The sequence below is a fragment of the Amblyraja radiata genome, chromosome 3 (assembly GCF_010909765.2).
Source record: "Amblyraja radiata isolate CabotCenter1 chromosome 3, sAmbRad1.1.pri, whole genome shotgun sequence".
Taxonomy (NCBI): Eukaryota; Metazoa; Chordata; class Chondrichthyes; order Rajiformes; family Rajidae; genus Amblyraja; species Amblyraja radiata.
The window spans coordinates 49,928,962-49,956,329 of record NC_045958.1 but is presented as its reverse complement, the minus strand read 5'-3'; the positions used below and the strand labels follow the sequence as shown (position 1 = coordinate 49,956,329).

The 27,368-nt window shown below is 41.8% G+C and overlaps 1 protein-coding gene across 1 annotated transcript in view; it reads right to left on the bottom strand.

The window, feature by feature from the left end:
• Positions 1-659: 659 nt before the first annotated feature.
• fbn2 (fibrillin 2) overlaps positions 660-27,368 on the bottom strand; it is a 304,739-nt gene continuing 278,030 nt past the window's right edge. Inside the window, exons 59-65 of the mRNA XM_033017776.1 lie at positions 24,723-24,845; positions 23,035-23,151; positions 21,173-21,301; positions 16,791-16,910; positions 8,025-8,256; positions 3,282-3,453; positions 660-2,210 (exon numbers count right to left, since the gene is read on the bottom strand). Of these exons, the coding sequence (XP_032873667.1) occupies positions 1,836-2,210; positions 3,282-3,453; positions 8,025-8,256; positions 16,791-16,910; positions 21,173-21,301; positions 23,035-23,151; positions 24,723-24,845 (1,268 nt within the window). The 3' untranslated portion in view covers positions 660-1,835. The remainder of the gene's footprint in view (positions 2,211-3,281; positions 3,454-8,024; positions 8,257-16,790; positions 16,911-21,172; positions 21,302-23,034; positions 23,152-24,722; positions 24,846-27,368) is intronic.

Below are 27,368 nucleotides of genomic sequence, written 5' to 3'. Positions count from 1 at the left end.
GGGGTAAATTGCACTTTGTCACAATTGAAGCCAGAATCGTTAAAAAACAAGTGTTGTTCTCACTAACTTTCAGAAATTTTTATACTTATGGCTGTTTTGTAACATTGGAAAATAAGGCAACTGATAAGTGAACACTTTAAACCATATTGACAAAAGATAGCTTCTATGGTTATAGTAGAGCTGATGTTAATGCTCCATCACATGAGGGTCTCAAATGAACCTGGGTATCAATGAAAGATGTGCGGGAGTTCAACTGAACAAAATCAGGATTATGATGCAAGAGTGGCACAAACAAACTTGCCTCTTTTTACTGTGCAGGAATTGGAGGAATTTGAAATAATTTAACTTCTTTACAAATGGGAAACTATCAACATTTTATTTTGTGGGATATTAGATAGATCTACGGACAAAATAAAAATAGGTAAAAAAGTAAAATGAAAACCAAAATGTGCAGTTCTGTGTAATAGAGGTGGTAGCGGTAGGGCACACTGCTTATTGGTGAGAGCAGGGTCATGCTATTTTTGTGTGGATAAGATCAACAAATTTAAGTTGACTGCACATGCTACACTTATTATTTGGTATACTCTGTAAGCAAGTATTAATTGCTCTTGGTTTTAAATATGCTCGCAAGTAACACATTCAGTCATCTAAAATCGATATATCCCAAAATAATAAGCTTTATTGTAAGAAAGGTTGTTGGCGTACTGACACACTTAAATCTACAGAATTAAGCACCCCCATTACAAAATGTTCATTTTATCAGTTTAAAAAAAAAAGAATCTTATACAAATCTTTCTTCTCCTAAATAAAATGCCATATTTGTGTTAAGAAATCTTCAATGCGGAAGGAAAATAGATCTTTTGACAAAACAGATATGTATTAAAATTAGGCTCATTTCCTTGCTATTACAAGCAAGGAGGTACCAAAGTTTACAAAGTCAAATATTTTTACTGAATTTTTCCACGTCTCAATTGTTGACCAATATACCCCTGTTATAGAACACATTTGTACAGTATATAAAAAGACTTTACAATCTTCTCGTCAGCAACGATCAGGCATTCAATGTGCACAATTATCTTGTAGTACATGAAATGCTTTTGAAAATGTAAAACATACAGTAAAATGCTGCCGAGATCATGATGGTCTGAAACAGAAATTCTCATGCCAGTTTCCTCCTGACAAGATCGAATTATGGTTGTACAGTATGCTGACCCTGATAGAATAAATATCAATAGCACCAGTTTTCTGTACAAGCATCATAAAAGTACAGGCTTACTGCAGTCTATAAACATGAAAGTGAAGAAATATAACCCATTTTGTTCTGGGCTCTGGTACCAGTTATCTATCATATATTGCACCACTTGAAGGAAAAGGAATGTGGTGAATGAATTGGTTCCTCTGAGAATGCCCTTGGTATACAGTACAGTCTGACTTCGCATTGCTTACTGATATTAATATAATATGAACAGCTACATAATATTATCTGCAATCCAGAGAAATGGCTCATTATTTTGATATTGGTCTAAGCTATAAGAAGCCATTTACAATTCTCTCTCACAGACTCTCATGTAAAATATGAGCTCACTGACTGAGACGGATGAGGTGATATTAAATATACAGTAACCATGACTGAGGTTATATGCAGTATCGTTAATACTGCAGTGCGTAAAACTCATTTATGTAAAGAACAGTCATGCAGTCAAGACCAGAATATGAAGTCAAGATGTTCAGTGGAGACTCAAAGCTGTTGACTGTAAAAAGCTTTTTGAATGCAGACATGTTTGTGATAATTGAACAAATAATTCTAAACAGAAATAATGCAAGTCTCAGCTAGTTTAATGAAGCTGGATCTGTAGTCTCATTTTGAGAGCTTCTCCCAGCTCACCAAGGAGGTAGTCATTGTCTTTTTTGTCTTCCAGTTTCTGCAATGCTTTTTTCTTGTACAGAGGAATACTGGTGATTTCCAGTGTGTAAACACCTTCCAGAGGTCTCTTCTTTGTCATGTGCAAGTAGCTTAAGCCATCCTTCTGGTGGATACGAAAGAAGCTGTTATCATTTCCGTGAGAGATAACATAACGGACATGATGGTTGAGTGGTTCAATAGCTGGGACAAGTTCCAGAATGTGCTCCTTGTAGTTCAGTTCTGAGATATTTAGATTCATTTTGATCGGGGTATCCGTATCCAGACTGGCCAAGCTAATATGTTCATTCTATCATCAAAAATAAATAGGAAAGTAGCATTAATAATTAAATTCATGAAATATTTCAATATTTCAGCATCCCTTTTCACCATTGGAATACCTCAAAATAAGCTGCATAGACAATTTGTATGATATGAGCAAACCTTGTTCATGGAATTTTTATGATAGACCAGTGAATATCTATCTTATCTCATATATTACTTTTGGATATGTGGGCAAAATACGAATCCTTATTTATAAATATAAAATTAAAACTGGTGGAGGAAATCTGAAATAAAACCAGAGAATGCTGCAAAAAGTCAGTTGGTCATGCAAAATCTCAGAGAGGAAAGTTAATCTTTCAGATCAATTACTTCACCAGATATTTAAATATATTTTTCTCCCAAATAAAATGCTGTATTTATGCTAAGAAATAAAATAGTTCTTTAAATTAAAGATATGTTAACATTAGGCTAATTTCTTTGCTGTTCAAAGGAAAGTTCTAACTTTTACAAAGTCAAATATTTTTGTTGTAATTTTCCTTGCACCAATTGTTGATCAAGATGTTCTTATATAGAGCACAGTGTATGGTTAATCAACCAGAATTTGGACACTCAATGTGCACATATATCTTTTGTACATGATATATAGTCAAAAACAAAATATACGTAGAAAGGGCACAATTCATACTGTTTTGTAACATAATTCGTATCAGTTATTTATTGATGAGACCTAACTTTTGTTTGTATGTCATCTCTGTAGTTAAATCTGTTCTTGAACAAAAATGAACACATTTTGCAATTGCACCTCAAGGGAAAGCGATACAGAAATTGCTGAAAATCTGAAGTACAATACAATTCAGCAGTTCAGCTAGCATCTGGATCAGCACTTCTGAAGAAGTATCTATCTCTAAATCATTAATAGAATTGTTACAATTTAAATTAATTTATTACCAATTGTTAACAAGTGTGTCAAATTAGCACACAACTGTTTGTATGTTGCACATGTCATTAGTATAAGTTTTCTGGGCAAGCATTGTAAAAAGTATAGATTTACTGCAGATTGAAACATTATCTAAGGAATTAAACAGGGGATTGTTACCTGTTCAGACTGGGTACCATTGGCATTTCTTCTTTTTCTGCCACCTGCCTTGGAATAGCCATTGATTTTACATTCATAGCAGGTTTCATGAGATAAAAGATTGTCATCATCAGGCTCACCATCATAAGACATGTATTGCCCTTTATTGAATCCCATTCCAGACACACAATGGCTATAGAATAAAGAAAGAGGGAATTGGAATATAAAATAAATGATAGAATAGAAAAAATAAAATTATTATTTATCAGAATATTCCTGAATTAACAAATGTCTACCTTAAATCTGTTTTAGATACCTTCAGTTTCTTCAAAAAACTCGCTCTATTTGTAACTGTTTTTTGAAAGAATTTCCATTATAATGCTGAGTGGATAATTTTTTAACAACTTTTAAGAAATGTTAACAGACTCAATTTTGAATTGCTGCTGACAACACAAAATTTCAGCATTGGGATTGTTATCACATTTACAAATATTGGCCAATTGGTTAATTAATTCCGTAACTCACGCCTTCGACATTTCAACTCAAACACCATGAACAATGGACCATAAAATGCTGGTCTTGCCACTGATACCCAGACCCTAAAAATAATTAAATAAATGGTGCATTGGAGACCGCATGCTCATATGGCTTCTGTCTCAGGAACATTGCTGGACTTAGAACCAGACTTTGCAACTCAAAAGGAATGATGATGTGGTGAATTTGGTACTTGAAATTGGCAAATCTATGTGCAATCTCTTAAACATACAAAAATATGTTAATTAGGAAACTGACGTAACAAATGAACAGTGAATTTCTATGTTCACCTGGCATGTGTCTACCAAATTAGATTCCAGATGAAGGCATAGTAACACTGTTAGTTTTAAAACTGAATGAATGTACTATTTAGATGTCTTGCTTACGTAATATGATTAAATTGAAAATATTAGCAAGTCTCAGAATGCGACTAATTTGAATTACAGTATGAATACAGGAGAAAATAATGTTAGTTGTTGCCAATAACATGGAAGACTGCACTAAAAAGTAAAAAGCTTACAGAACTGGTTGATGAAAAGCAAATTAAATTTAAAATAGTAAATTGTATGGTGGTTTATTTTATTAGAAGTAAAAAGACAATTTACTTCTTCAAGCTGGGTCAGAAACTACAGGTAAAGGAACAAAGAAACTGGGGAATAAAATACAATTTGAAAGATAATGTTAAAATTAGCCAGGTTCAAGATCCATCCACCATCATGAGATCAAAAGTGGGATATTCTCTGGTGGCTCCGGAGTCCTTTGTTCCATATACTAATTCTGCATAATGAAGCATTATGCATCCATATTCAGGGGACCGAAGAAGGGTCCAGACCCAAAAACATCACTTATCCATGTTCTCCAGAGATGCTGCCTGACCTGCTGGTTTACTCTAGCACTTGCACCTTTACTTGTAAACCAGCACCTGCAGTTCCTTTCTTCCATTCTCTTCTAATATTATTTCAACTATTGACTGTGAAGAATTAACAATATTTACTTTTGAAATGACTCATCATGCTCATTATAAAACAGTATGGGCAACATCATTATGTCACACAACAAAGATGCCATAATTGTGAACAAAAATAAATTGAAATTAATGAAAATGTTATATATACCAAGCTAGAGAAAAAAAAATGATGTCAATAAAGGAGCAAAATAGCAGGAGAATTAGTTATGGAAAGACATATGTAAACATAGGTTGATAGAAAACAGGTATGACAAAATCAAATATGATAAGGACAACTGCAAGTTCACATTGAAGGTAGACACAAAATGTTGGAGTAACTCAGCGGGACAGGCAGCATCTCTGGAGAGAAGGAATGGGTGATGTTTCGGGTCGAGTCCCTTCTTCACACTGATGTCAGGGGAGTGGGCGGGACAGAGATAGAATGTAGTCGGAGACAGTAAGACGTAGGAGGACTGGAAAGGGGAGGGGATGGAGAGAGAGGGAAAGCAAGGGCTATTTTAAGTTAGAGAAGTCAATGTTCATAATGCTAGGGTGTAAGCTACCCAAGCGAAATATGAGGTGCTGTTCCTCCAATTTGCACTGGGCCTCACTCTGACGATGGAGGAGGCCCAGGGCAGAAAGGTCAGATTGGGAATGGGAGGTGGAATTAATGTGCTGAGCAAGCAGGAGAGAGGTAGGTTAAGGCGGACTGAGCGGAGGTGTTCAGCGAAACGATCGCTAAGCCTATGCTTGGTCTCACCGATGTACAGAAGTTGACACCTGGAGCAGCGGATACAGTCGATGAGGTTGGAGGAGGTGCAATAGAACCTCTGCCTCACCTGAAAAGACTGTCGGGGTCCTTGGACGGAGTTGAGGGGGGAGGTAAAAGGGCAGGTGATGCAAGGGAAAGTACCTGGAGAGGGGGTGGTTTGGGTGGGAAGGGACGAGTTGACCAGGGAGTTGAGGAGGGAACGGTCTCTGTGGAAAGCAGAAAGGAATGGAGATTGGAAGATGTGGCCAGTAGTGGGATCTGGTTGGAGGTGGCGAAAGTGTTGGAGGGTTATATGCTGTATAGAAACATAGAAAATAGGTGCAGGAGTAGGACATTCGGCCCTTCGAGCCTGCACCGCCATTCAATATGATCATGGCTGATCATCCACCTCAGTATCCTGTACCTGCTTTCTCTCCATACCCTTTAGCCACAAGGGTCTTTCCTGTAAAGCACCTTGAATTGCAGTTTGCACGAATGGTGCTATACAAATAAATTTGCCTTGCCTTGCCTTGCCAAGGGTCACATCTAACTCCCTCTTAAATATAGCCAATGAACTGGCCTCAACTACATTCTGTGGCAGAGAATTCCAGAGATTCACCGCTCTCTGTGTAAAAAATGTTTTTCTCATCTCAGTCCTAAAAGATTTCCCCTTTATCCTAAAACTGTGACCCCTTGTTCTGGACTTCCCCAACATCGGCAACAATCTTCCTGCATCTAGCCTGTCCAACCCCTTAAGAATTTTGTAAGTTTCTATAAGATCTCCCCTCGATCTTCTAAATTCTAGCGCGTACAAGCCGAGTCTATCCAGTCTTTCTTCATATGAAAGTCCTGCCATCCCAGGAATCAGTCTGGTGAACCTTCTCTGTACTCTCTCTACGGCAAGAATGTCTTTCCTCAGATTAGGAGACCAAAACTGTACGCAATACTCCAGGTGTGGTCTCACCAAGACCCTGTACAACTGCTGTAGAACCTCCATGCTCCTATACTCAAATCCTTTTGCTATGAATGCTAACATACCATTCGCTTTCTTCACTGCCTGCTGCACCTGCATGCCTACTTTCAATGACTGGTGTACCATGACACCCAGGTCTCATTGCATCTCCCCTTTTCCTAATCGGCCACAATTCAGGTAATAGTCCACTTTCCTGTTTTTGCCACCAAAGTGGATAACCTCACATTTATCCACATTATACTGCATCTGCCATGCATTTGCCCACTCACCCAGCCTATCCAAGTCATCTTGCAGCCTCCTAGCATCCGCCTCACAGCTAACACTGCCCCCCAGCTTCGTGTCATCCGAAAACTTGGAGATGTTGCATTCAATTCCCTCGTCCAATTCATTAATGTATATTGTAAATAGCTGGGGTACCAGCACTGAGCCTTGCGGCACGTGACGGCTGATGGGGTGGAAGGTGAGGACAAGGGGGACTGTGTCCTTGTTGTGAATGTGGGTAGGGGGAAGCAAGAGCGGAGCTGAGGGACATTGAGGAGACCCTAGTGAGAGCGTAGATGCTGGAATTTGGATTAGGGGATAGCATCTTTACAGGAAGCAGGGTGGGAAGAAGTGTTGTCTAAATAGCTATGGGAGAGTAGGTTTTGTAGTAGATTTCGGTCAATAGTCTGTGTCCTGTGATGGAGACGGTGAGATCCAGAAACGGTACGATGTCAGAGATGTTCCAAGTGAAGGGCGTGTGAGGTGTCTAGGATAGGTAGGGAGGGATTGGACCAGGGAGGATAGGATTGAGTCAAGGTATGTGGAAATTATTTTGGTGGGATATGAACAAGCAGAAACAATGGGTCTGCAGGACAGTTCTGTTTGTAGATTTTGGGGAGAAGATAAAATCGGGCTGGTGAACGATAAAGTTGGAGGCTTTAGAGCAGCGGTTCTTAACCTTTTTTGGCACCAGTACACTCATACGCGAACAAAACACCTTATGTGATATGTACCTTTGTTAGGCTCCTAAACATGGGCTCAACAAATCGAGATGTTATTTGTGTCCCATTCATGACCACCGGCAAAGCCCCAAGTGACCCACAGGTTAAGAACCACAGCTTTAGAGGGCAGAGAGCTGGAAGTAATAACATCAGAAATGGTGTGTAATATTAAGGTCTGGTGCTCATCTGTGGGGTCATGGTCCAAGGATAAGTAAGAGGTGGTGTCTGAGAGTTGTCGCCTGGCCTCAGCCTGTTAGAGGTCAGCGCGCCAGACTACCACGGCACCTCCCTTGTTGGTGGGTTTGATTATCAAGTTGGGGTTGCTACAGAGTGAGCAGGGGGGGAAGGGAGGGGTTTGGGCGACCACGTCTTAATCCAGACCCGTTACTACAGCGACGACACCTTAGCCCAGACTCGTTACTACAGCTCCTTCCCTCCGACTCTACGACCACGTCTTTACCCAGTCCCGCAACTACAGTCTCCTTCTCTCCAAGTTCACATTGCTTCCCTTACTTCTCGAAACTCCATTTCCGGGTCGCTGTGGAAAAGACTGGCAATTCTAGTACAGTAGACTTACCCTTGCCCCACTCTGTAATATCCAGTTGGACAGCCACAGAGATAGCCTCCTTCTGTGTTTGAGCAGCCATATGAGCATGGGTTCTTATAAGATGAACATTCATTCACATCGTGACAAGTGGTGGCAAATTCATCAAAATTGAAGCCTGAAGGGCAGGCACATTTGAAGCTCCCGAGGGTGTTGTGGCAGGTTGCGGATCCACAAGAAGTTGGGTTGGAGCATTCATTCTCATCTAAAGGAAGGAATGATGATATTTAGAAAAGCTGTAATGTGTAGCCTAAATTTGTCTGCTATGTTGTTGCAACCCAACCCACAGGCAAAAACCAGGACAAGATTCACCCTACAATACCAGAATCAAAGGTTCCCATTGCTCACAAGTTTCATTATATTGAGATATATGATATCCTCCAGCCCTGTCGTTCTCCGAGGCTCTGTTGGGGCAGAGTAGTGTTCCCACTCTGGCCTCATGCATTTCTCTATTTTTTTTATAACCCCAGCATTTTTGGGTTTCTCAGTCTAATTTTTAGGAACTTCACTGAGGGTCTTTCCAGACTTCAAAATCTACCTGTCCCAAAGGTTAATTCTTCAGCTCAATACCATATTTCTTATTATGCTCCTGTGAACCCCTAAACCAAGGGTTCCCAACCTTACCAAATTTACTAGGGGGTATATTTCTCCTACCCAGGGGGTAAATGTGTTGATTCTGGATTTGTACATATTTTTTCTCATTGACTGACTGTGTTTGGTTCTGGTATACCGGTATCTGTTCATCATTAGTTGTTCATGAATAAGTGAAATAACATTGTTATGTGCTATTAAAGTTGCCAGGGGTAAACCGGACGAAAAAAGCTGGGAACCCCTGCTCCAAGTGATCTGCTATTGAACAGGGAATGGTACGGCAGTACGGAACTGGCCCTTCGGCCCACAATGTTCGACTGCCAAGCATGACGTCGAGTTGAACTAATCTCTGCTTGCATATCCCTCCTTCTCTGTACAACCATGTGCTTAAATAAACGCCTCTTGGACACCACCATCATATTCACTTGTACCAGCACCTCTGGTAGCGTGTTCCAAGCACCCACCACTCTCCATGTAAAAAAAAAAAAACTGGCCCAAAACATCTCCTTCAGACTATTCGTCTTCTGACCCAAAAGTTGTGCCCTCCATTCTTTCACACGCTCATCTTTGGGAAAAACGTTCTGAATGTTTAGCATATCTACGCCTCTCATAATTTATATGCCCTCTAATTTTTCCAAGGCGCTGTTGCTTTTCTGACCTCATGCCATTCTCAACATAGTTCAATAGCACATTCACAGTCAGATGTGCAATTATACTAACAAACCGCAATTTGTATCCTCCTTTAATCAGATATGCAGGAATCTATAAATGTCAAAAAGTGGGCTAAAAAAAAAAAGCAGTAGCCAATAACTTTGAAAATGTGGGAAAATATTCACATAGGGAAGTGTTGTAGAGCAGAAGGATCTAGGAGTGCAGGTGTTCCTTGAAGGTGGAGTCACAGATAGATCAGGTGGTCAAAAAGGCTTTTGGCACATTGGTCTTCATCTGCCATAGTATTAAGTATAGAAGTTGGGAGGTCGTGTTGCAGTTGTACAAGATGTAGGTGAGGCCGCATTTAGAGCATTGTGTTCAGTTCTGGGCATCGTGTTATAGGAAAGATGTTGTCAAACTGGAATGGGATATGGACAAAATTCGGGCAGGTGGGACTAGTGTAGCTGGGACATATTGGCCGGTGTGGGCAAATTGGGTCGAAGGGCTTGTTTTCATACTGTACGACTCTAGAGGTATTATTTTTCATAGTATAACAAACAAAATTGCTACATCGATCTTCTAAACATCGTGTTTTACATGGTTGCTGAAAGATTTACTTCTTCACTTTTCATGATTTGGTTGTCACTGGTATTGATTGCTATCCTTTTTGCATTAGGCAGGTGATGGTGAGCTGCCTTCTTTCTGGTGATGGTACTCTGGCAATGCTGCTGAGCTAGGTTTGATCCACAATTTAAACCTAGTTTTGCTGAAGGAACAGTATTAGATTTCCAAATGTGCAACTTTGAGAGTTATCTGCAGATGGCAGTGTTCCCATGCCCTGGTCCCCTTGTCTTGGCAGCATAGTTCACTGGTTTTAGAAAAGTTTTGGAGAAGCCTGGGCTAGTAACTGCATTGTATTTTGTACACATTGCAACTAATGTACAAATTGAATAAATGTTTAGTTGTTGATTTAATGGCATTGGCTGCTCTATGCTTCAAAGTGTCGTATTTATTGAGCTCTAACACTGTGCTTGTGTTAGGAAGTGGAATGTATACCATCACACATCCGTTCTGGTGCATTGCAGATAGTGGAAGTGATTTGTGGTATTAGGGACGAGTCACTCACTGTAGGATACGCAGCCACTGACGTCTTGTGCCTATGGTATTTATGTAGCTGATTCAGTTGAATCACTGGTCCATTGAGACATCGGTAGTCATGAAATGCTTTGAGAGGCTGGTGAAGAAACACATCTGCGCCTTCCTCCCTCGGAACATGGACCCGTTGCAGTTCGCATACCGTCCGAACAGATCCACGGACGATGCGGTCTCCCAGGTCTTGCACACCGCTCTCTCCCATCTGGACAGCCAGAAGGGGGGCTACGTGAGGATGCTGTTCATAGACTACAGTTCAGCCTTCAACACGATAGTCCCCACCAGACTGGCCGGGAAGCTAATGGAATTGGGGCTCAACACCTCCCTGTGTGCCTGGGTCCTGGACTTTCTCACCGCCAGGCCCCAGGTAGTCAAGATGGGAGGGAATACATCGAAGTCCCTCACCCTGAGCACAGGATCGCCCCAGGGTTGCGTCCTCAGCCCCCTATACTCCCTGTACACACATGACTGTGTAGCTAGGTTCAGCTCCAACTCAATAATTAAGTTTGCTGATGACACTGTGGTGGTGGGTCTGATCTCAGACAACGATGAGAAGGCCTACCGGGAGGAGGTGGCTGATCTAGCACTCTGGTGCCAGGATAACAGCCTCCTCTTGAACATCAAAAAAACGAAGGAGCTGATCATGGACTTTAGGAGGGCACATCATCCGAGGACGTACACTCCATTGAGGATAAATGGGGATCCTGTGGACAGGGTGAACTGTTTTAAATATCTGGGAGTCCACATCTCCGAGGATATGACATGGGCATCACACGCCTCAGCACTCGTGAGTAAGGCAAGGCAGCGCCTTTACCACCTCAGGCAATTGAGGAAATTCAGAGTGTCTCCGAGGATCCTCCAGTGCTTCTACGCAGCGGCGGTGGAAAGCATCTTGTCCGGGAACATTACCATCTGGTTTGGGAATTGCTCTGCCAAGGACAAGAAGGCTCTGCAGAGAGTAGTGCGTTCGGCTGAACGCACTATGGGAACTTCACTTGCCCCCCTGCAGGAACTATACATCAGGAGGTGCAACTCCAGAGCCAACAATATCATGAGAGACCCCTTCCACCCCTGCAACGGACTGTTCCAGCTGCTACGGTCAGGCAAACGCCTCCGTTGCCATGCGGTGAGAACAGAGAGGTTGAGAAGGAGTTTCATCCCAGAGGCCATTCGGACTGTAAACGCCTATCTCACCAGGGACTAACTCTACTGAACGTTTTTCCTTCCATTATTTATTATGTAAAGGTATATGTGTGTTATGATTGTGTTTATAGTTTGTTTGGTTGTTTGTCTTTTTGCACAAAAGTCCGCGAGCATTGCCACTTTCATTTCACTGCACATCTCGTATGTGTATGTGACAAATAAACTTGACTTGACGACTTTCAAGTGATGGTAATGCCACTGAACATCAAGGTATAGTTGCCCTTTTGATCTTGCTATATAGAGCCATTGGGAGTTTTATTTGCTGAGGAATCACAAATGTAATTGAATATTGTGTAATTATAAATGAACATTGCCACTATTGACAAGTTCACAGGTTATAGGAGCAGAATTGGGCCATTTGGCCCATCGAGTCTACTCGGCCATTCAATCGTGGCTGATCGGAGCCCATTTTCCTGCCTTATTCCCATAATCCTTGACAGAAGGAAGGTCATTGATAAAGAATTTAAAGATGGTTGGACGTAGGGCACTGTACTGAGGAAGCTCTGCAGCTGGGGCTGGGAAGATTGACTTATAGAGTTATAGAGTGATACAGTGTGGAAACAGGCCCTCCGGCCCAACTTGCCAACAATGTCCCAGTTGCACTAATCCCAATTACCTGCACTTGGTTCATATCCCTCCAAACCTGTCCTATCCATGATCCTGTCTAACTGTTTCTAAACAATGGGATAGTCCCACTCTCAACTAACCCCTCTGGCAGCTTGTTCCATACACCCACCACCCTTTGTGTGAAAAAGTTACCCCTCAGATTCCTATTAGATCGTTTCCCCTTAAACTTATGTCCTCTGGTCCTCGATTCACCAACTCTGGGTAAAAGACTGCATCTACCTGATCTATTCCTCTCATGATCTTATACAACTCTATAAGATCACCCCTCATCCTCCTGCCCTCCAAGGAATAGAGTCCCAGCCTACTCAACCTCTCCCTATAGCTCACACCGTCTAGTCCTGGAACATTCTCGTAAGTCTTTTCTGAATCCTTTCAAGCTTGACAATATCTATCCTATAACATGGTGCCCAGAACTGTACACAATATTCTAAATGCGGTCTTATACAGCTGCAACATGACCTCCTAAATTCTATACTCAATACGCTGACTGACGAAGGCCAAAGTGCCAAAAGCCTTTTAGACCACCTTTTCTACCTGCGACACAACCTTCAATGAACCACTCACCTGTACTCCTAGATCCCTCTGCTCTACAACACTACCCAGAGGCCTACCATTTACTGTGTAGGTCCTGCCCTTGTTCGACATCCCAAAATGCAACAACTCACACTTCATCAATCATTCCTCCGCCCATCTGGCCAATCGATCCAGATCCTGTTCCAATCTTTCACAACCATCTTCACTATCTGCAAAACCACTAACTTTTGTATCATCAGCAAATTTGCTAATCTTGCCCTGCATGTTCTCAACCAAGTCATTGATATAGATGACAAACAATAACGGGCCCTGCACCAAACCCTGAGGCACATCACTAGTCACAGGCCAGTCTGAGAAGCAACCTTCCACCATCACCCTCTGCTTCCTTCCATGGAGCCAATTTGTAATCTCTTCTTGGATCCCATGCGATCTAACCTTCCAGAGCAGCCTACCATGTGGAACCTTGTCGAACGCCTTACTGAAGTCCATGTAAACAACATCTACAGCTCAGCCCTCATCAATCATTTTGGTCACGTCTTCAAAAAAATCAATCAGATTTGTGAGACATGAACTTCCACATATAAAACCATGCTGACTATCCCTAATGAACCCTTGCCCATCCAAATGCATGTATAACCTATCCCTCAGAAAACTCTCCAGTAACTTACCAAGTACAGATGTCACCGGCCTATAGTTCCCAGCATTTTCCTCCCTCCAGTCACAACATTTGCCTCCCTCCAGTCTTCCAGCATGCTCTCCTGTATATAACACTCTCCTGCATTTAAGGACAACTAGTAAATTTCCACCAGGGCTCCTGCAATTTCCACTCTAGTTTCCCGCAATGTCCTTGGATATGTCTGATCAGACCTTGGAGATTTGTCTACCTTCAAACACGACAGTACCTTCAGTACTTCTACAGTAACCCTGACTGCTCTCAAGACACTTCCAGTGACTGTTCCAATTTCCTCTGTCCTACTGTCTTTCTCTTCGGTAAATACAGACAGAGAAATACGCATTTAGTACCTTGCCCATCTCCTGTGGCTCCACACAGAGGTGGCTGCTTTGATTCCCGAGAGGTCCCACTCTTTCTCTAGTTCCCCTTTTCCCCTTATGTATTTATAAAATCGTTTAAGTCTAGGCATAAGCTCAGACGCAACCGCTCTTTTGCAGTTGCAGCTCCTAGACTGTGGAACAGCATCCCTCTTCCCATCAGAACTGCCCCCTCCATCGACTCTTTTAAGTCGAGACTTAAAACTCATCTTTACTCCCAAGCCTTTCTTGACGTCCTCTAAGGGAGGGCTATATGTATGTATTTATTTATGTACTTAATCTATGAACCAATGATGTATAACGTTAGTACCTTCACCAATGTAAAGCACTTTGGTCAACGAGAGTTGTTTTTTAAATGTGCTATAGAAATAAGTGACTTGACTTGACTTTTGGGGTTGTCCTTAATGCTGTCCGTCAGAACTATCTCCTGGCCCCTTTATAGCCCTTCTGATTTCCTTATTTAGTTTACTCCTTAGTTCCCAAAACTCCTCCATGGATGCACTTGATCCCTATACCAGTCCCACACCTCCTTCTTGTTTTTGACCAGCATCTCAATTTCCCTCGTCAGCCAAGCTTCCTTACCTTTGCCTGCTTTGCCGTTCACTCTAACGGGGATGTACACATCCTGAGCTTTTTTCAGTACACTTTTAAAAACATCCCACTTGGCCGATGTTCCTTTCCCCTCAAATAACCTGCTACAGTCAACTTGAGCGAGAGATTCTCTCATATCCTCAAAGTTGGCCTTACTCCAGTTGAGCATTTTAACACGTGGACCCTCTCCATAACTATCTTAAACCTAATCAAACTGTGGTCACTAGTCCTAAAAGGCTCCTCCACACACACTTCATTAACTTGCCCATCCTAATTTCCCATTACTAGATCCAGCATTGCCCTCTCACATGTGGGGGCCTCCACATACTGCTTAAGAAAACTCTCCAGAAGACTTTTGAGGAATTGCACACCATCTAAACCCTTCATGCTATGATTTACCCAGTCTATATTGGGTAAAATAAACTCCCCTACTACAACAACCTTATTTGACCTGCAGCTGCCTGCAATTTCCCAGCACATTTGTCCTTCAAATTCCCGTTGACTATTTGGGGTATGTGGTGCACCCCCAACAAGGTGACCATCCCTTTCACGTTCCTCAGCTCCACCCATATAGCCTCACTAGACGAACCGTCCGTAATATCACCTCTGAACACAACCGTGACATCCTCCTTAACCAACAATGCAATCCCCCCTCCTCTTTTTCCCTCACCCCTGTCTTTTCTGAAGCCCATGTATCCCGGAACATGGAGCTGCCAGTCCTGCCCGTTCCTTAACTAGGTTTCAGTCATGGCTACAATGCCCCAGTCACTCGTACCTATCCATACCCTGAGCTCATCAATCTTACCCATCAGGCTCCTTGCATTAAAACACGTACAGTTCAAACCAACCCTCCTTCCTCGTTCTCCGCCTTTCAACTGCCTATTCTGTCCACTAACCTTACCCACACCACCCTCCATACCAACTTCTAGCCTCTCATGACTTCTGACAACCTTTGTGTGAAATTTGATTCTAATCAGTGGAATGTTTTCTCCTTCATGCTCAATGATTTAAGTTTTACTAGGGCTCCTTGATGCAAAATGCTCATTTGAATCAGGAGCATTCATACACATCCAAATTCTGTAATATAGCCCTTTGATCAATGTCTCGATCAAAGCTTTGATAAGTTCTGCAGGGGGAGTGGTTCTGGTGAAACTCAGTGAGTAGTGCTGTTTGATAACACTGTTAAAGTGTAGGTGTGAAGTGGAAATCAAGCTAGACTTACTCTTGCCATAGTGCATGGTAATGCATTACAACCGGACAGTGTACTTTACATTTAGATTACCTGTGTCAGTTTGTTCAGTAAAATTAGAACATTTGTTTGATCTAACTGATTTAATGTAGTGAAAATTTAGCAGGCTAGCACCGGAAGGCAAATCAAATAAATCTATCAGTTGGGGTTTCAGAGTTCAGATTGTAGAGTAGAACTGTGAACTGGTGCAGAGTCACTTTACCAGGCGTGCTGGGAGGGCCCTTATGATTCTAATTTCAGCTGTGTTCTCAACATGAAATTTACAATCCATAATTTTCTGTTTTCATTTTACTAACTATCAACCTAAATCCCTCTTTACTCACCCACTTGCCTCTGACCTTCCAATTTGCAGGCATTAAGGGAAAGGGCATACACAAATAATCCCCCCCCAGTAAAAATATCAGTGATCTTTACTTTAGTAGTTTCTACATTTAAAAATATTTTTTTTTTGGTCTTTCAGTTCCAAGAATAACTTTTCATAAAGATGCTGGAATTCACTCCAACGACCTGAAACAAGCCACTTGAAAAACAAAATTTGTAAAAATCAAGGAAATTAGAGAGAAAATGAAGAATTAGAAAGTCGTGTTGATCATATTTATAAAAGTTGCATCATCTGAAGATTTTGTTTATTCTTGCTTTGACTGTGCAGAAATAAAGTTAACATTTTTTTTTTACTTGTCTTACATAACTGATCAAATCATCTTATGATCTGAATGTAAAACGAAGAAGTCTCTAGAATAAATGAATCTATTCCATAATATAGCAGAAATGGTCAGTGCTGCATAGTCCCTTCCATAAGTTTTGTGAAGGCAGAATTCTTATTAATAGTCTTCTTACCCCTATTTTGATATGATGAAAATCATCAATTTGCATAACTACTTAGAAATTAGGAATTCAGCTTCTGTTTTATTTCTGAAGAAACTATTGCATTTGATTTCTAGAAACATAAATTCATCCTCTTGTTTTTAATTTTAAGTTCAAGGTCAGGTTTCTTCTGCTGACTTTGATAGTTAAAAGTCACACAATTAAAGTACAGACTTCCTGAACCTACTAAAATAAAAATGAATATTAGCACTCCTGGCATTACTCACCAACACATTGATTCCACTGATAGTGCTGCATATAGCCATGAGGGCAGCTGCACCTGTAACCTCCAAGCATGTTTTGACAACCATGCTGACATCTGTGGCTTCCATCACATTCATTGACATCTGCAACAAGGAAGGGTAATTATGATAAATGAAGAAGTGCTTTGTAAAAAAAAACAGTTCCCATTTATTCCTTTCTTTCCTGTAAGTGCTGACACATTCCAGGGTATGATTCACAAAGTGCTGGCAGACCTCCAGTATCTATCCCAAGTGACCATTTTAATGGTTGAGTCTAGACTCTGTGTGCTGGCTACCACATCAAAGTCGAGTCTGATTCCATCCAAACTTAACTTGCATACTTTTCAGCATGGGTCACTGGAAAGCAAGGAAGCGTGGGTGCCCTTCCTATCATTTCCCCCTATAGAGCCAAATGGTATTGTGACCAGCTGCAGCTCATTGTGGCGCAGTGGGAAAGTTGCTGCCTTACAGTACTTACAGCACCAGAGACCTAGGCTTGATCCTGGCTTGATCTGTATGGACCGCGTGGGTTAAATGCTTCAGTAAGATCAATAGACAAGAGGTGCAGGAGTAGCCGCAGTAGACAATAGGTGCAGGTGATCACCCCTCATTCATCTAAATTTCGAAGAGTACAGACCCAAACTATTTAGACACTCATGATAGGACAATCCTCTCATCCCAGGCATTAGCCTGGTGAATCCCATCTGCTGCCTCTATTGCTACTATATCCCTTCTCAGGTTAGAGGACCGAAACTGCAGTTCTTCAGCTATGGCCTCACCCACACTCAACTGTAACAAAGCCTCTTTTGTTTTCAAAACTCCCGTCTCTTTGCCTCAAAGGCCAATTTGCGGTTTGCCTTCTTAAATACTTGCTGCACTGGACTGCAGGCAATTTACTGAGTCATAGAACTGTACAGCACGGAAACAGTTCCTTCGGCCCACCTTGTCTACGCTGACCAAGTTGGCATATTGGTCTATTCAAGTCATACTAATTATTCCTAATTAGTCCGTGCCTATCCAAATGTTGGTAAATCCTGTCCCTAAGAATCCCCTCTAACAACTTTCCCACCACTGATGGCATGCTCACCAACCTGTAATTCCCTGACTTATCCTTGTCGCCCTTCTTAAATAATGGTACAATATTATCCACCCTCCAATGTTCCAAAACTTCACCTGTGGCTGGAGATGATGGAAAGATCTGTACAAGGTCCTCTGCAATTTCCGCTCTTAGGTTGCACAAGGTCTGTGGATGCAGTTGGTGAGGTCCCAGCGATTTACTCCCTTTAAAACTATCAAGGTATACTTCCACACTTCCTATACTCAAGGAGGTATTCGCTTGATCCTGTCTGCCCAAATCTGAAGTGTGCTGCCTTCTACCTAATTTGAGTCTCAACATCTTGTCAGATTAATCAGGGTTTCTTAAACCTGACAGCACTGCCCTTCATCCTAACAGAAACATACTGTCCCTGTACTCTGGCTTCGAAAGCCTCCTACTAACCAGCAGCTTCCTTACCCGCAGACAATTTCTCTCAATCCACCTTTGTACACTCTCACTTGATGCCTCCAAAATCAGCCTTGCTCCAATTTAGGACCTTAACTTGTGGGCCAGTGCTATTTCCCTGCATAAAATTATGCTCACTTTAAACCAGTATTCCAAAACAGAACACAAAAGTGCTCCCACACTTCAGTCACTTATCCTGTCATTTACTTTTGCAAGCTCTCTACAAGGACCTTCTATAAATTAATTAAGGAAGCTTTCTTGGACATATAAAACAAGTTCCACCCAGTCCAAGTTCTTTATACTCTGCGACACCCAGTCAATATAAAGAAGTTTAAATCTTTCACTAATAATACCCTATTGTTTTTTTTACAGACATGTGTAATTTCCCTTCTCTATTCCTCCTCTAATTCGTTTTGACTATTGGTAGTGGTGGGACGCAATGACACAACTCCATCAAAGTGATCACTCCACTCCTACTTGTTCATTCTCCCCGTACAGCCTCATTGGACCAAGCATATCCTCTCTGAGCACTGTAGTTATGTCCTTCCTGATCAAAAAGGCAACTTGCCCCCCCTCTATTATCACTCCTGCTTCTTTAGTTTTAATTTAGTGAAACAGTGTGGAAATAGGCCCCTTTGGCCAACTGACTCTGCACTTACCAGCGATCACCTGCACATAAGTTCTATCCTACACACTAGGGACAATTAACAGAAGCCAATTAACCTACAAACCTGCATATATTTGGAATGTGCGAGGTAACCTGAGCATCTGGAGAAAACCCGCGCGGTCACAGAAAGAATGTATAACAAGACAGCACCCGTAGTTAGAATTGAACTCCAATCTCTGGTGCTGTGAGGCAGCAACTCTACCGCTGCGCCACTGAGCTGCCAGTCCTGCCCTTCTCTCAACCATGTTTCTGATATGGCTGTAATATTCCAGCCCCTGAACCAATGCACCTGCCAACCAAGATGCCCCATCTAAGCTGGTGCTGTTTATCTGCGTTTGACCCATATCTCTCTGAATCTTTCCTCTCCATATTGCACTTATCAAGCTGTGCAGGAAAATATTCAAGCAATTAGAAATTCATAGCATTGAAACAAAGAATTATTTTGACTGAAGCAGGCATTCAGCACACTGAATCCGTGTGCTTGTTGCAGAGCAATGCTGTCAGCCCCATTCCCCCTCGCTTTCACCACAGCTCCATGAGTAATTTTCCCATGACTATCCAATTCCTTTTTGATAGAATACCTTTAAGCATGGGGTCAGTAGAAAACTAGTGAGGGAATGAATAATTACAGTATGCTATTTTACATGGACTCTTCATTTCATCAGATCAATAAAGATAAAAATCTTGAACCCAGGGCCTAGCTAATTATCGTTTAGCTGTGATGTGATAATGGGAATGTCAGTCAAATCAAGACAGTGGATAATTTTTCCCTTATGTACCATCAGTTTTTGTTATAATTCGTTAAAATGTCAAATGAAATAAAAAATTAAACTGTCTTTGGGGGATAATAACTGTATTTGAGATAAATGGGCCAAATACAGTTGCCAGTTGGAACAATAATGAAAAGTCTAATGCATGTTGAGGAAACACTGCCATCTGATGAGTATCCAGCTGTCTAGGTTTTTATATCAGATTGACAGGAAAGCTGAAGGATTTCCAGAAACAGCTTCTTCACAAACTTGTCAATAGAAAGTTAATATATTGTAAACATAACAAGCCAAAATTATTCTTGAGGATTGTCATTGGCACTCATGCATTTTGAAATAACATATTGAAAGGGAACAGCTGGTCATTTAATATATCAAAAAGTATATTTTGCAGAATTCTTCAAAATTAAGAGAATTCTTCAATATTAGCATTAGCAGTAACTCCCAATGTAACAGCATAGATCCACAACTAATGGAGCTACTGCCTCACAGCTCCAGTGGCCAAGGCACATTCCTAACCTGCAGTGTTGCCTGTGTGGAGTTTCTCCTTATAACCATGATGGTTTCCTCTGCATGCTCAGGCTTCCTCCCACATATGCAAGACGTAAGAGTTGATAATTTAATTGGCCTCAGTATATTGCCCCAGGTGTGTGGGTGAATGCTAGAATCTGGGGGGGGAGTTGATGTAAATGTGTGGAGAACAAGAACAATGGTGCAGTCAGTTCACCAATCCCTTTCTTTTATTCTCCTCACATTAGTGTGCATGGATGCTTGATGGTGGCACAGATTGTGTGGGCCAAATAGCCCGTTTCCACGCTGAATGGTTCTATGACCCACTGAAAGAAATTGCAGTGTTGTGGACATAGCCCAGTCCATCTCATGAACCAGCCTCCATACTATCGACTTCATCTACGGTTCACACTACCTTGGGAAAGCAGCCAACATAATGAAAGACCACTCTCAATCCAGTCATTCCCTCTACTCCCCTCTCCCGTAATGCAACATTTTAAAGGCATGAACCACCTGATTCAGGAACAGATTCTTTCATGCTGATTACTGATCAATCTTCTGATATGCTAAGGATATAATCCTTAACTTCCAACCTATCCCATTGTGAACCTTGCACATTTAAAAAATCTGCATGTCCTCTGTAATGCTATAATGCTGTAACACTATATTCTGCACTCTGGTATTCTTCTCTTGGGTACATGTATATGGGTTAATTGTACTCTTGTAGAATACAATTTGACTGGATGGCAAGTAAACAAAGCATTTTCTTGTAACGCAGTTCACATGACAAAAGTTAAGTTGATATTAATAACAATCATGCTAATGCAATATAATGATTTTAAACACTACCATAAGTTATGGTTAATATATAGCATCCCAAACAGATGGCTGCATTGGAGAATATAGACCTGAAGATCCATACCTTCGCAGTTCAAACCGGTTTGATCAAGAGAAAATCCGCGCTGACAATCACAGCTGAAACTTCCAGGTGAGTTCTGACAAAGTCCCTTTGATCCACAGAGTGAAAGTTGTGATGCACATTCATTGTTATCTACAAAAATAAAAGGTAGATGTAACCTGATTGTTGAAGGAAACCCCATAATTGAAATGCAACACGACAAAATAATTTATACAGCCAGAATTCTCATATCTCGTGGTAAAACAACTTGCTCTAAGGAGCCGGGTTGCTTAACAGAAGCCAAATGCTGCTGATATAAGTCTGAAGGTCTCGGCCCGAAACGTTGCCTATTTCCTTCGCTCCATTGATGCTGCTGCACCAGCTGAGTTTCTCCAGCACTTTTGTCTACCTGCTGCTGATATAAGGCAAGACCCTTTATCTTTGACCATCTTGAATGTTCACTGGAAGTCAGTGAGAACAGGAGAGTGGCCCTGGGTCAAGGAACATTCCAAAGCGGTTTTTAACCTGGAAATTTTTAGTCAACTACAATTTATGGGAATATGGCAAAATGAAGACAGGTTGGAATATAGAGACACCCAGACAACTGGAAGTATTTGTAAGCTCTTCATATATTGAGTGTGCTTCTTAAACCATCTAGAAAATCTTGTTAGTTATTAGTTGTAGCTTTCATTCATTTTCTTTTTTAAGGTTGTGTGAAGCCTTCAGAACCCAGTTTGCTTTTTATTGGTTGGAATTGGTGTCTGCTTGTTTTAAATGCAAAAATGTAATCTAGGTTAACTTTCTGGACTTTTTACCATATCATTTACTAGCTCACATGAGATGCATGCAGGAATTTACATCTGTCTACTTTAGAAGGCCTGATAAATGGAATAGGGATAGGCATACCCTTCATATTATTAGGTAAACATGGGTACCAAGTCTCTATTGTCTTAAGTTTCCATTTTCGGGATGATTAGTGGGAATGTCTGCTTTGGCTTGTCTCACCTTGCACACACTGCTGCTAACTTGTATACTTTTGTAAGCTTGTTTCTCAATTGTCTACCTTCAAAATTTTTACAAACCCAACGTTTTGGGGTCATTTTTAATGTTATAATTATAAGACTTGACTGGGTACCTCTGCACGCTCCTTTTAACACATGATTATTTTTTCTGCCTGTGGAACCAGGTATAAGGTTGAAGTGATAAGAACATCACTAAGTCACATGGTTTGAAATTTGACACCCAAGTGCAGATTAACACAGTGGACATACAAGTGTAGCATGTTAGTTCAACAATTAGTGCTGCTACCTCACAAGTCCTGTGACCATTGTTTGATCCTGAACTTAGGTGCTGTGTGCGTTGTGCCTGCATCTTCTCGACTGACAATGTGCATTTCTGCTCCAGTTTCCTTCCACCTCCCAAAGTTGTGCTGATAGATTACTGAAAACTACCTCTTAGTGACAAAGAATAAAAAGGCAATTTAATAGAAAATAAGAGATTAAATTGCCGGGTTACAGGGGGATGGAAATTAAGGGATGGGGCACATAGTCTCCATCTTTGTCATGAGTAACTATTTACTTTGGAGTTGTGTGATATATTTGATTACTAAAGTGGCAGGTCACATGTTTGGCAGCATGACACCTTGGGGCATCTTTTTTGTATCTGTGGTATATCATAAATTCTATTTCAACCTTGGGGCAAAGCACAAGAGTTCAATTAATAAAAAAAAAGCAGTTGAAAATAGCAGGAAATACTGGCAATGTGACACAGACATTTTTGCTGTATTCCATGTGTGTGTTAAATATCACACCTCTGGACACTCACTGTAAAGGCTCCAAGTGTAATAATGCAAATAAGATCTTTGAGCAGGTATTTATTATTCTTACCAATGCAAGCAGTGTGATGTTGTGTGAAACCGGGTGGGCACTTGCACGTAAATCCTCCAATGGTGTTGACACACAGGAACTGACAGTTGTGCTGCTTCGTTGAACATTCATCAAGATCTGAGATTTAAGAAATAAATGACGATAGTGAACAGGTAAGATGTCCCAAAGTAACAGCATCATCTATATTAAACACTAAATTGGTACCTTAAAACCACATATATTTTGCCCATATAGAGGATTTACATGGCTGCAGATTGTTGAATACCAGAATTGTTTAAACTCTGGGCAAATTTAAGGCACGAGATATTCAGTCATGTGTCAGCCAAAGATGTAACAATATTAATTCATGCAAACAAGATCGTCAATGGACTGGGTCTGTGCCTTGGTTTCATTCAGCAAATTAAGGATTGATTTTGTGACTCCATGGAGGGCTACTTAAAATATGATTTGTTATCCAAAATGTAATTAAGTTATTTATTATTCACATTGCATTATCTTAGTTGCTTACTAAAACATCCGGAATTTAAAATCAAATAAAATAAAAATACTATTAATTCTCTGCGTTGAATTTTTAAACTTCTTTAAACCTTTGTCTAACCATCTCCTTCACTCTCCACTTCTTATTTCCCATGCGGTGAAACCCACTTTATTCTCTCCTAGTTTAAAGGTTCTTTGAAGGCAATGACCACTGATGCAGCAAATTCTATTCTCTCAGCTGGATTCATTATGTGAATAAAGCAACATGTGGACTAATATCTCAAAACGTTACTAGATGCAAAACAAGTACAGGTACACAACCTTTTATCCGAAAGCCTTGGGACCAGACACTTCTCGGATTTCGGAATTTTTCGGATTTCGGAATGGAAGATTTTTATGGTAGATTAAGTAGGTAGTGCGGGCGGCTTGAAAAGTCTGGAGCGGCTGCCTCCTCCCCGGAGACCGGGGAATCATTGTAAATCATTGCTTAAATGTTAGTCAGTTAGTTTGGAGGGATTTTATGTGGTGGGGGGGGTGAAGGGGGAAACTTTAATTCTTAGTCCCCTACCTGGTCGGAGAGGCGGGGAGCGGGCAATGCCTTACCGGGTCGCCGTGCAGTAAGCTCCGGAGCTCTGTGGCCGCCGACTCCCAACATCGCGGAGCTGGGGCTGCGGGCGTCCGGCCGCGGACGGCGCCGGTTGGAGCTCCGACCTCGGCGAACTCTACCCCTGGCTGCGCGGCGCTCCAAATCCAGCGCGGCCCGCGGCCGGATGCCCGCAGCCCCAGCTCCGCGATGTTGGGAGTCGGCGGCCACAGCGCTCCAGAGCTTACTGCACGGCGACCCGGTAAGGCATTGCCCGCTCCCCGCCTCTCCGACCAGGTAGGGGACTAAGAATTAAAGTTTCCCCCTTCACCCCCCCCCCCTTCACATAAAAGCCCTCCAAACTAACTGACTAACATTTAAGCAATGATTTACAGATGTTTAAGTGTCTCCCCGGTCTCCGGGGAGGAGGCAGCCGCTACAGTAGTACAGACCTGGGTTGACCGTGGGTCGTTTCGGGTCAAGTTTGGCGCCAAACGCGAGCTTTGGTGTGCAGACATCCTGGATTAAATGTCCGGTTTTCGGAGCTTTTCGGTTTCCGGTACTCCGGATAAAAGGTTGTGCACCTGTACTGAGAATGCTGTCTACATGTAAAGTGCCTTTTATTTACCTCTGCACGTCTTCCCATCCTCCTGTAGAATGTAGCCTCTTGGACATGAGCAGTGGAAGCTTCCTTCTGTATTCTTACAGATAAAGTTGCAAGGTTTTGGAGACTGAGCACACTCATCAAGATCTGTTAATGTGAAGTAATAACAGTGAATTATTTGAAAATTCCTCAGAGATTTGTTGGAAATACTTGGAATGTTTAGGTCTTAATGAATATTATTATGGCATATTGTCTGCTAGCTCTATCTCATCTTATATGGTATGACTTAACAGACTGAGTTTTCTATTCAATGCCATTTAAACACAGGTGGTAATTCATTGATTTCATAGTACTGGCAATCAATAAAATCAAAAATGTGGATGAAGTTAGATATCATCTTCAAATGCTTTATTATCCAAGAATTGTAATCAAGTTCTCAGACAGAAGGTACACAAAAAAGCTGGAGAAACTCAGCGGGTGCAGCAGCATCCATGGAGCGAAGGAAATAGGCAACGTTTCGGGCCGAAACCCTTCTTCAGACTGATCTCAGACAGAAGAATTGGTTGTAATAATTGATGAGCTGTCAACACTGATTTTAATGCATTGTTGCATTGAACATTCAATAAGTTGCCGTGGACCTCCTGCTCTCTCATTTACAGATATTATTTTATTCATAATGCCCCTACTGACTTGAACTCTCTACCTGAATGTTCTATAGAAAGGACAAGCAGGTGGGCAGAAGAGGTGGGGTAGCTCTGTTGGTGAGGGATGAAATTCAGTCCCTTGCGAGGGGTGACATAGGGACTGACGATGTTGAGTCGTTGTGGATAGAATTGAGGAATTGTAAAGGCAAGAAGACACTAATGGGAGTTATCGACAGACCCCAAAACAGTAGCCTGGATATAGGGTGCAAGTTGTAGCAGGAGTTAACATGCAACAAAGGTAATGCCACTGTGGTTATGGGAGATTTCAATATGCAGGTAGACTGGGAAAATCAGGTTGGTTGTGGACCTCAAGAAAGGGAGTTTGTATGGTGCCTCCGAGATGGATTCTTAGAGCAGCTTGTATTGGAGCCGACCAGAGAGAAGGCAATTCTGGATTTAGTGTTGTCTAATGAACCAGAATTAATAAGGGAACTCAAGGTAAAGGAACCGTTAGGAGGTAGTGATCATAATAATAAGTTTCAATCGGCAATTTGAGAGGGAGATGGTTAAATCAGAAGTGTCAGTGTTGCAGTGGAACAAAGGGGACCATGGAGGCATGAGAGAGGAGCTGGCCAAGGTCGACTGGAAAAGGATCCTAGCAGGAATGACGATGGAACAGCAATGGCAGGAATTTCTGGACATAATCCAGAAGATGCAGGATCATTTCATTCCAAAGAGGAAGAAAGATTCTAAGGTGGGTAAGAGGCAACTGTGGCTGACAAGGGAAGTTAGGGACAGTATAAAACTAAAATAAAATGTGTCAAACATAGCAAAGAGTAGCGGGACGCCAGAGGATTGGGAAACTTTCAAATGACATCACTAGGTAACTAAAAGGGCAATACGTGGTGAAAAGATGGAGTACGAAGGTACGCTCGGCAAGAATATAAAGAAGGATAGTAATGGGCCTGTCCCACTTAGGCGACTTTTTAGGCGACTACAGGAAAATATGCGGTCGCAACATGGTCGCCGGTGGTTGCTGGGGTGTCGCCTGTATGGTCGTGAGTAGTTTCCTCTTTTGCCCAAAGAGTTGTAGCGTCTTTCTGTTCGTCGGAAAACTTTCAATATGTTGAAAAACATGACTAATGGGCTTGTCCCCAAAGAGCGTAGCTTGTCTTCTCCTGACGTAGGTACAGTATTAGGTTGTCGTCAGATTAACGTAGGTTGTCGCCAGATGACGTAGGTTGTCGCCAGATGACGATAGGTTGTCGCCAGATGACGATAGGTTGTCGCCAGATGACGATAGGTTGTCGCTGGTGCTGTCTTCGGTGAATTCCATTGTCATAGTTGCCGGCAGTCGCCTAAAAAATTGCCTGTGGGACAGGCACTCGACGGTTTTTCGGCGACCTGCTACGACTATAACAATCGCCGGCAGTTGCCTAAAAAATCGGCAAGTGGGACAGGTCCATAAAAGCTTCTTTAGGTATGTTAAGAGAAAAAGATTAGTAAAGACAAATGTGGGTCCCTTGAAGGCAAAATCAGGTGAAATTATTATGGTGAACAAGGAAATGGCAGAAGAGTTGAACAGGTACTTTGGTACTGTCTTTACTCTTGAACATCACAAAAAATAAGGAGCTGTTCGTGGACTTTAGGAGAGCACATCATCCGAGGACGTACACACCATTGAGGATAAATGGGGATACTGTGGATAGGGTGAGCTGTTTTAAATACCTGGGAGTCCACATCTCTGAGGATATGACATGGACATCACACGCTGCAGCACTCGTGAGTAAGGCAAGGCAGCGCCTTTACCACCTCAGGCAATTGAGGAAATTCAGAGTGTCTCCGAGGATCCTCCAGTGCTTTTACTCAGCGGCTGTGGAAAGCATCTGGTTTGGGAATTGCTCTGCCCAGGACAAGAAGGCTCTGCAGAGAGTAGTGTGTTCGGCCGAATGCACTATGGGAACTTCACTCGCCCCTCTGCAGGAACTAGACATCAGGAGGTGCAACTCCAGAGCCAATAAGATCA